This window comes from Sapajus apella, unplaced genomic scaffold (assembly GCF_009761245.1).
Source record: "Sapajus apella isolate SASKATOON/1434 unplaced genomic scaffold, GSC_monkey_1.0 scaffold20, whole genome shotgun sequence".
NCBI lineage: Eukaryota > Metazoa > Chordata > Mammalia > Primates > Cebidae > Sapajus > Sapajus apella.
Genome location: NW_022436960.1, coordinates 2720780 through 2731297, shown reverse-complemented (window position 1 = coordinate 2731297; position 10518 = coordinate 2720780). Strand labels below are relative to the sequence as shown.

The window sequence follows — 10518 nt, the reverse complement described above, 5'->3', positions numbered from 1 at the left end:
AAATTAATATATGCAAACTAAGTATCCCAAACGACCCACCCAAAGAGTGGGACTCCTGGGACTCTTCCCCAGGAGGTTAAACACCTTTAATCCCCTCCTACCCCTCTCCTTCCCCATCTTCCTGAGCCTCCCCCATCCAGACGGATGTGGGGTGCAGAGCTCTCCTCTCCTGCAGGGCTCTAAGCCTAGGCTGGGGGCAGTGGGGAGGAGGGATGCCTGAGGAGCACCGCCTCTCCCTGGGAGCTCTGCAGAGGAGGAGGGTCTCTGGCAATCAGCATCCTCCACCTCCATCTCTCCGCCGGGTCACCCCTCAGAGCAGGTCTCCTCATGGTTCTGCAATAGGCGCTGAGTGCCTGGTGCTCTTCTGTGAATGTGAGAGCACACTGGTGAGGCTGCCCACGCATGCCACAGTGGACAAAGACGGATGCTATGGTGTGTGTGTTGGGGACCGCGTATGTGTTTTTGTCAGTGTGTGACCGCGAGTCAGCTGGGCATGTGTGCTTGTGGGTATCAGGTGCGTGGCTGTGCGTACATGTGTGCGTGAGTCAGTGCGTTAGTGTTTCAGCGCCGCTAAGGCCCTGACTGCGATGCTGTGTGTGTGTGGGTGGATGTGACTGAATGTGTGCACCGGTGTCCGTCTGTTTACAAGTGTGCTTGTATGTTTGGGTGTGCAGGTGGCTCTGAGTGCGCGTTTGTGTGCAGGGGGCCGGCACATGCGGGAGGATGCCTATGGTTGCATAACCGCGGGTCCGCTTGCCCCTCTGCGCTCGTGACTAAGCATGTGCCACCCCGGACGGTGTCTACACTGAATCTGGGCTACAGTGTGTTTGAGTTGCCGTGTGCGTTTGCGTTGCGGGGTGTGGGTTGCCACAGGGGCAACTGCATTCTTCTGCGTCTTCATGGCTAGGGGTACTGGGGGCGTCAGGCTTTTCCTGGGTGTTTTTCTGTGTGCGTGTGTGATTATGTGCTTAGTTCACGTCTTCATAGTGCGCCTTTGTGTTTTCCTGGGTATCTAACCATTGCACGTGTCTCCGGGACGTCGGCAATAAGAGTTTCGGTGTTCCTGCGTCCTGACTTGTGCTCTCCGAGGGGTCTGCGGCCCAGGTTCGATCCCTGCGACTTGTCCTAGGCAGGCCTGTATGTGCGCGGCCGCGTGCTGTCCTGTTTCGGGGAACGTGTGCCAAACGCGCGCAGGGTACCTGTGCCCGTCTAGCCAAGAGTGCACCCGTGTGCGCGAGCGGGCTTCCGGGCCGCCGCAGTGGTGGGGGGCGGCCCTGCGAGGGGAGGGGGTCACCCGGACTGGCCGGCGCCGGCCCCGTGCGCACGAAGGCGGGGGCGGGGGGCGGGGGCCGCGGCGGGGGGGGAGGCGGTACGAAAAGGGCGGCGCGCGCGGCGGCGGCGGCAGCTCCCCGGCAGCGGCGGTGGAGAGCGCAGCGCGCAGCCCGGTGCAGCCCTGGCTTTCCCCTCGCTGCGCGCCCGCGCCCCCTTCCGCGTCCGCAACCAGAAGCCCAGCGCGGCGCCAGGAGCCGGACCCGCACCCGCACCGCTCCCGGGACCGCGACCCCGACCGCCCCGCGATGACCGGGACCGAAGCCCTCCTGCACGTCCTCTTGCTCCTGCTGGCTTTCGGCCACAGCACCCATGGTGAGCCCCCCGGCGGCCCGGCTCGCGCCCCCTCTGGGGAAGCCTGCGATGCCCCGCCGGCCGCCCGGTGCCCCGCACGCCCCGTCCCGTGCGCCCCAACTCCGCCCATCCCGCCTAGCCCTAAGCCCCGCGCTGTGCCTGCCTCGCCCTCCCTGCCACCCTCGCATGCCAAGCCCGACCCGGGGGTCCCAGGGGGCAGGGGAGGTGTGAGACCCCCAGCCCCTTCCCGCCGGGCAGAAGTGGCGCCGGAGGGGTGTCGGTGCGCTGAACAAGGAGGTATGGAAAAACGAGGTGCTGTTGTGGTATCTTCTGTGAAAACGCTCTGGGGTGCAACTTTGGGGTGTCCCTGCGTGCTTGTTCGGGAACAGGTCTCTGAGGGGAGTGGGGGATGACTTTGCCGTCTTAGCCCCCAGTTCCCAAGAGAAGCCCAGTCTGAGCCCTTCCTGCGTGGCGCGTTTCTCTAGGTGAGGGGCTGCGACACTTCTGTCTGCAGCGGCCATCTGTCTCTGACAGCGAGAGAGTTGCCCCCTTCCCGCAGCGCCCCCCCCACTCATTGCACCAGTGGTTGTGTGTAGGGGGCTGTCTGGAAAGCTGGGGAGCTGGTTGAGTAAATGCACACAGTAGGTGCCTATTAAAGTGTCAGAATCTCTAAGCAGTGTTGCTACCTCAGCCGGCTAAGCAGATCCCTGTGGCGTCATCGTTTTCTTACTGCGAAGGCTGTAGGGGAAAGGGGAAAGATTTGACCTGGGTGCCTGGCTTAATAGGGGTGAACCTTAAAAAGAATCCAGATGCCTTACTGGGGAGCCCACCAGGTGAACCTGTCTGGGCTTTCCCAGAGCTGAACACCTCAAAATCTGCTCCCCTTTTTGGCTCAGGTTGCAAAAGTGACGGTCAGACTGCATGGCCAGGGGTCAGTGTGTTTCCCTCCACTGTCCCCATCCTTGCTGTTAGGAGGACTTGAGGTTTCGTATGTGCTTTTGGGGGTGAGGGGAGAAAGGTGTTTCTCCTGCTCCTGAGAACTAGGGAGTGTACTGTGGCCATCTCGTAGCTGGGAACGTGGTAGAGATGTTTTCCTAAGTGCGTTGAGCCCCATCATGCTCAGATAGGCAGTGCCTACTGTGTGCCGGGCTGGTAGGACCCAAGAGGACTGTTGGCGCCCTGGAGGGCAGTGGCAGGCTGTGTGGGAGAAGATAGGCTTTGCCTTGGTCTGGGGCCTGGAGGGGTGAATTGTATAACCTTTCTTGCACCTCAGGGGCTGAATGCGTCCCGGCCTGCCACCCCCAAAATGGATTCTGCGAGGATGACAATGTTTGCAGGTAATAGAGTGGCTCCTCAGAGGCAGCGTGTGGGGGCCACGCAGAAGCCTGGGGAGTCATGGAGTCAGGCAGAAAAAATGGGGGGCTTGGCCACTGCGCTGCAGCAAACAGCTCCCTGGCCCCTGCAGAAAACTGGCGGGGTGGGGGGGGCGGTGAAGGCAGGGAGTGGGGGCAGCCGCAGCTTCTCGGAGGTGGGGTGGCAGGTGAGACCACTGCAGGCCACTGCAGCAAAACGCAGCACTCCCCCGGGACCTCGAGGTTCCTCCGAGCTGGCCCCCTGGTGTGGCGTGTTTTCTCTTAAGTTTTCCCATTCAGGTGGCTGGTGTTTCCTTCCCAGGACCACCGGCTGGTACTGTGCAAAGACCCCCCCCAGGGCTCTTGGTTCCACAGAAAGTAGCCTGAGCTCCCTCTCTATCCCTGCTCCCCCTCATGTGTCCCCATCTTTCTCCCTTACGCCCGGCAGGTGCCAGCCTGGCTGGCAGGGTCCCCTGTGTGACCAATGCATGACCTCTCCTGGCTGCCTTCACGGACTCTGTGAGGAACCCTGGCAGTGCATTTGCATCGACGGCTGGGACGGGAAACTCTGCGATATAGGTTGGCGCTTGCCTTTGTCCCACCCAGCCCTGCGTCCTCACCTGCCTGCCCTGGCCCCCAGCCACCTCCTCCCAGCCTCCTGTTGCTGGCTGCCCTCACTTCCTCATTCCTGCACACCTCGTGCCCTGTATTCTAATGATCTGTTTATAAATTTCCTGTGGGTATCGAATACCTCCTCAGAGGTAGGGACTTCATTTTGCTCTCCTCTGCACCATCAGCACCCAGCACCCAGAGGAAACATGGGGTGGGGGCCAGGGAGCTGCCTGTTGAATAAAGAGTCACAAAATCCACACACAGCTGGGCTGGTAGGACCACAGACCCCAGGTCACCTGTCTGCGTCGTGGAAGCCCAGAGATAGACAGGGCTCAGGGGATCTCGGAGCTAAGACTCCCTAGAAAAGCACACGCAGGACTAAAAGGGCTGAAAACAAACAAATGGGGGGGCGGGGGGAGACAGCAGCACTCAGTGTTTGGGAGGCAGGTGCTGCGTCAGGGCCAGGAGAACAGGGCTGAGGGACCTGGACTGTGCGGGTCAGGTGTAGGAGGCAGCTGGGGTTGGGAAAGTCTGAGAAAGGGTTAAAGTGAAGATTGGTGTTATCTGTTGATTTCATTAATTTATGCAATCTTTGCCTCCATTACCCCGACCAATTGAGAGTTGGCTGTCACTGCATTTTCAGGCTGCGAAATGTTCGTTTAAGCCCATTTTCATTTGGCAAAACCTGCCCTAAAGTCCGGGCAAACTCAAGTCCTCAAAAAAAAACACAAAACTCCCAGCTGTGTAGCAGCCCACCCTCAGGGCCTCTGTCCCATGGTCCCCAGCATCAGCAGAGATGGTACAGGTAGGGAAACTGAGGGTCAGGGAAGTACAAGTGTCTGCTAAGGGATAGGAAAGAAGTTGGGCAAAAAGCCAGCTACAAGCCTTTCCCCAGCCCCAGAAAGAGAGTTAATTTTTATCTATGACAGCATCGAACAGCCTCCCTTAAGGAACGCTTAAGAGCATTTTGTGACGGCCTCTTCCCTTACAACCGGGATGGCCAGGGCAGCCGAGGTTCCGAAGCTGAGCTCCCTCCCACCCCACATTGCCTCTGGTTTGTAATCCCAGCCCCTCCCAATATGGTGCCCGGCTTCCCTGCAGCTGACTCGTGATCTGGCCGGCGTGTCAGCTGCCCCTCACAGAAGCAGCAGCAGCTTGGGGTCGTTTGGGGATCCAGGGGAGCCCAACAAAGCCACCATTTGGGATCAGGGTTAGGCTTTTAGCCTGGAGCCCATCTTCTTTGGTATCTAAATGCAGTACACCCTTGCTGAAATATTCCAGACAAATGCCTCCCTTCCTGTGGGCCCTTGGTATGTCCCCTCCCCACCAGGTTGACAAAGGCAGCCAGCTTGGTTAGGGCGAGAGAGCTGGGGTCCCAGCAAGGACACAGCTCTCCCTCTCCCTTCTTGCCCATCTGAGGCTGTCGAGGCCACAGCTGCTGTCCTGGCAGAGACAAGCAGTCTGCTCCTTGCAGCAGCTTAATTCTCCCCTGTCTTGGTTTGGAGGCTCAGGAGGGCTGCCCCAGATTGGCGTAGCAGGGAGAGCTACAGGGACGAGCTAGGGGTGGTCGCCAGCTTTTTAGTTTAAATTTAAGATTCCGAGTGACAGGAGAGCCAGGAGCAGAGAATTAGGAGCCTGACGTGGAGGCGCCGCGTGCTAATGCCTTGCTGGTGCCGTCCCGTAAAGATAAATCCTCTTTATGTGTCCTTGCAGCAAGCCTGGCTTCCACGGAACGCCACAGGGTAGTCCATCAACGCGGTGTTCAGGCTTTCCCTCCTTGATTGATTGCAGTCTCCCCTCCACGAGGGTGCAGGTCTCTTTGAGAGAGGGACACAAAAGTACGCACATGTGTGGCCTTAGCGCTGGGGACCCCCACCATCAGCCTGCCTTCACTTGCTGAGGCTCTTGCTGGCCCTGGCTTTCTGTTTGGCAGGTACAGCAGCTCAAATGATAGAAAATCAAAGCAGAAGAGTCCCTCAGAGCTTGGTCAGGGAAAGACCCTCTTTTTATAAATAAGGAAACTGAGGCACATGATATGGGGAGGAGCTGAGCTCGCCTGCCACGTGGCAGCAGGCTGGATACAGAGCAGGACAGGGGTCCCTCTTGGCCCCACTGGGGAGCTGGGGTTTCCACCGCCGGAGAGCCCCTGACGTAGGCTCTCGTGCTCAGCTCATCCCTGGCTTGCTGTACCTGAATAATGGAGTGTGCATGATGGAAGGTGTTAAAACACGGTGGAAATATACCAGTGCTCATGGAAACCTGCGCTCGTAGGAGAGCGCTCAATAGTTACAATTTTCTTGCCTTTACAAGATGCAGCCTTTTTACCAGGAGGTGGACGCAGTGCTGGGGCTAAATCAGATTTCTCGATTTCTGACCGAGGGGAGTCGTTACCTCTGCATCCCCCCCACTGCCCCTCTTTGATGGACAAGTATGAAGAGCTGGTGGTTTTTCTGAGAGTTGGGCTGTATTTGTGGCCAGGACCTGTCCCCCCGCAGGAGAGGCTGGACGAGCAGCCTTGTCTGGTGAAGACAGGCCTTAGGGAATCTCAGCTAAGCACAGGGTTGCAGGGAGAGGCACGCTGTCTACAGTGAACATCACGGACACGTTGCTGGACATGGGGTGACCTGGTGCCAGGCAAAGGGTACAGCTATCCATATCTGTGGCTTGAATATCAGTGGCCACGACTTTCTGATCTGTGACCTTAGGCAAGGAAACCCCTTCAGATTCCTGAGCCTCAGTTTACCCACTTCATGGGATTTTTTCGAGGGGGGTCCCTCACTCTCTTACTCCAGACCCCCCTGGGTGGCTATAGAGCCATTTTGAAGTCCACCGGGGTCCGCGCCATGCCCGCGTATGGAGAGGAAGCTGAGTTCTCGTACTGTCTGTCGCCCCGCAGATGTTCGGGCCTGCTCCTCTGCCCCCTGTGCCAACAATGGGACCTGCGTGAACCTGGACAACGGCCTCTACCAATGCTCCTGTGCCCCTGGGTACTCGGGAAAGGACTGCCAGAGAAAGGACGGGCCCTGTGTGATCAATGGGTAAATATCCTTCCCTACTATATGTGATCTAACAAGTCCTGTTTTTCATGCACCCACTAAAGACCCTCAGCCTAACCCTGTTGGATCTGTCGCCTGACAACGAAGTAAGTGTTCCTCCTGGATGCGGGTATTTGGGGAGGATGTGTCATTTCCATAATTTTTTCAAATGATCCTGAAGGCGATTTCTTATTCCCCTGGTGTTCCCGAGTCCTGATGTGTGTGAATGACAGTCGATTGCGATGGTGAACTGACTCTCAGAGCTGCGTAATTTTCTAAAGGCAACATAATAAGGGATCAGAGTTCAGCGGGACTGAGATTGTTTGTGAAACCCACTTGCTGTATCTCGGGGGTGGTTTTGGGGAACTGGCGGGCTCTGCAATTGGATTTTTCTGGGATGTCTGTGGAGGGAGCTGCCGGGTTGAAAGGTGAGGAGATTGTGCCTCTGCAAGCGGGAGAGGGGGTGTGCCAGCTGCCAGCTATCCTCAGTTGGGAGGGGCCCTCGGGACTCCTGCGCAGTGGACGTAACAGACGGAATGGCCACTGTCCTCACTTGCAACTCCCTGAGCAATGCTTCCCAGCAGCTCGGCTACTGTCCATCTTTTATCTCTTTGGTGACCCTGAGCCGTCCCCCCTCCCCGTTGGATGGGGCTTAGCCTGAAGCCAAGGGAGATCTTGACGGAGGCAGAGTCTGACATAAGAATCCAAACTTGAACTCAGTCCTGGGCCTGGAGTTGGGGGGGTAGGGGTGTCCCTTTCCCCTGAAGAAACAGAAGCTAACACGCAAATAAGGTGATCTTGCCCCAGCTGTGCAGGCTGGTGCAGAAACAGGAGTCTGTAAGAGCTGTAAGCAGACATTCATGGGCCTCCAAAGATCAGTCCAGACGGGGTCAAACTGGGGGCCGGTGACCCCTGAACTCCGTGTCTGCTTATTAGCCAGGAGAAAAACAGAGCGAGACCTTTAAAATACTTTGCTTTTCTTGCTAACAGACTTAAACCAGTGTGTCAAAATAGAGCCTAAGGTCCTTGAGGTTCCTTCAGACCCCGGCTCCCATACAGCCGGCACCCCGAAGCGGCAGTGCTGATTCTTGTGTTTATAGCCCCTTCTCCCCCGGAGTTTTGGCATTTATCAGATGACAAAGGGCTTGCTCGTTTAAAAGCACTTACATTAAATGCTCCTTGTGCTCCGCTTTGAGCAAACAGCTTTGGTTTGCAAGCTGCACTTGGGTGAATGGACCACTATAAAACAGCCTGGCAGAGACACCGGCTCGTGCCAGGGTAGACAGACTCGTATTGCTTTCTCTTTGAGAGGCCCCAGGCGTGTCCTGCACAATAGCCTGGATCCACTCCGCTGACAATAGTAACAACACTGAGGGTTGGCGGCCACAGTGGACGTAGGTAGAAAGGATGACAGCCGGTCCCAAGATAGGGTGAGGGGCACCCCTGGCTTGGTCCTTCTGCCCCAGCAGCCCAGGGATGGAGCTAAGGGAGGTGGGGCTTGCTCCAGTCCCGGGCTGTCACTGACTTTGCTTCTCCTAGCCTCAGTTTCCCAGCTGGCTAGTGACTAACCCACAGTCAGTCCTCTGGTTGGAGAGGTGCAGTAGGAGTTGGGAGAGGACGTGGACATCCTGGCATGGGAGGTGGGGGGTGTTCCACGTTAGCAGCAGGATGGGGGTGAGGGGAGCACCCCCCCATCCCCCACGTGTGCCTCCTTGGCTGGCATCCTCTCCCTCCCTCCCTCCTTCATGCCCCTGATGTGCTTTGAGCACCTGCCCCTTTGTCAGGCCGGGAACCTTCTGTCCCAGCACTCCCCGCCGCTCTGCCCTAGCCCAGCCCCCGAGGCCCTTGATGTGTGCCTCTTGTGTTCCAGCTCCCCCTGCCAGCACGGAGGCACCTGCGTGGATGACGAGGGCCGGGCCTCCCACGCCTCCTGCCTGTGCCCCCCCGGCTTCTCAGGCAATTTCTGCGAGATCGTGGCCAACAGCTGCACCCCCAACCCCTGCGAGAACGAGGGCGTCTGCACGGACATCGGGGGCGACTTCCGCTGCCGCTGCCCGGCCGGCTTCATCGACAAGACCTGCAGCCGCCCAGTGACCAACTGCGCCAGCGGCCCCTGCCAGAATGGGGCCACCTGCCTGCAGCACACCCAGGTGAGCTACGAGTGTCTGTGCAAGCCCGAGTTCACAGGCCCCACCTGTGTCAAGAAGCGCGCGCTGAGCCCTCAGCAGGTCACCCGTCTGCCCCATGGCTACGGGCTGGCATACCGCGTGACCCCAGGGGTGCACGAGCTGCCTGTGCAGCAGCCCGAACACCGAATCCTCAAGGTGTCCATGAAAGAGCTCAACAAGAGTACCCCTCTCCTCACCGAGGGCCAGGCCATCTGCTTCACCATCCTGGGCGTGCTCACCAGCCTGGTGGTGCTGGGCACCGTGGGCATCATCTTCCTCAACAAGTGTGAGACCTGGGTGTCCAACCTGCGCTACAGCCACATGCTGCGGAAGAAGAAGAATCTGCTGCTGCAGTGCAACAGCGGCGAGGACCTGGCGGTCAACATCATCTTCCCCGAGAAGATCGGCATGGCCACCTTCCGCAAGGAGGCTGGCGACGAGGAGATCTAGGCAGCGTCCCCACAGCCCCTCTAGATTCCCGGGGTCCCGCAGAGCTTACTAGACGCGGTCTGTCCTAATCTTTGTGGTGTTCGCTAGCTCTCGTGTGGAATCTGGTGAACGCTGCGCTTACATATATTGTCTTTGTGCTGCTGTGTGACAAGCGCAATGCTAAAACAATCCTCTCTCTCTCTCTTAATGCATGATAAAGAATAATAATAAGAATTTCATCTTTAAAGAATTAAGAGAAATAAGTATGTTATTCTAAACTCTAAATGAAATATCAAAAAAGACCAAAAAAAAACAAGGCAACAGTACCAGGGCCCCGTGCCGACGCCCCTCCCTCGGGGGTCTCGGTCGCAGGGTCCTCGTGAAACCGTTACGAGTGCTGTGCATGACCACTCACTGTGCAAAGGGCTTGATCACTTTCGTTCGTTAATTCTCACACGCCACATCCGACTTGCACTCACTCCAGCACAACATCGCTGTCCTTAGACCTTCCCGGTTGATTTGAGTTAGCAGAGTGCAGCGGCTGTGTGTCAGGCAGAGAGAGCCCCGGGTTGGCCGTTGGGGGGCCGGGCCCCGTCCCAGCCCTGCCACTAACTCGCTGTGTGATCCTTGGCGAGTCCTGATCCCAACCCTGGGCCCACCTTCCCACCCCTCTGGAGGGAGGGGTTTGAACACCCACCATCATGGTCCTCTCTGGCTCTAAAACTCTGAATTAGGAACGAGGGGGTATGGACCAAAACACTGCTTGACCCCAAAAATTAGGATCTGATGAAGACTAAGTCTCATCCTGGGATCCGAAAGGTTTTGGCCTATCCTGGATGAACACTTGATGTGGAAATTTATCCTAAGTGCGTTTCTCAAAGTGGGGAGCCTCCTGGCCCACTTCCCATTTGGGAAAATACTAGCCCCTTTGAGTCATTATGTGCCGTCTGGAGCTGCCACTGAGGCCTCCAGCCCTCCTCCACCCCTCCTCACCTACCCGGAGCCCCAGCACCTAACTTGCCCTACCCTATAGAGATGTCCCTTGAGACTTGAATGCACCTTGAACCGTAAGTGCCCCTGGCAGAATCTGAGCAGCAACACAGCCCTCACCAAGGTTTTCACAGGGATTAGTGGAAATTGTCGCTTGTGGGGCGCTTATTAGTTCTGTGGCAAATGTGGTCGGAGACCTGGCCTACACAGCCACGGGTTTACATTTGTGTTGCTGAGTTAATAACCCTCAGATCCCCAAAGACCTAGCCAGCTTCTGAATTTTGAATTTGACTTTTTTAAAATAAAGAG

General features: G+C 57.5%; 1 protein-coding gene across 1 annotated transcript; it reads left to right on the top strand.

The window, feature by feature from the left end:
- Positions 1 to 1370: 1370 nt before the first annotated feature.
- Positions 1371 to 9466, top strand: DLK1 (delta like non-canonical Notch ligand 1). The gene is made up of 5 exons (XM_032287378.1): positions 1371 to 1644; positions 2897 to 2960; positions 3424 to 3554; positions 6484 to 6625; positions 8493 to 9466. The coding sequence occupies exons 1-5, from the start codon at positions 1578 to 1580 to the stop codon at positions 9238 to 9240; spliced, it is 1152 nt and encodes a 383-aa protein (XP_032143269.1). The 5' UTR covers positions 1371 to 1577; the 3' UTR covers positions 9241 to 9466.
- Positions 9467 to 10518: the final 1052 nt, after the last annotated feature.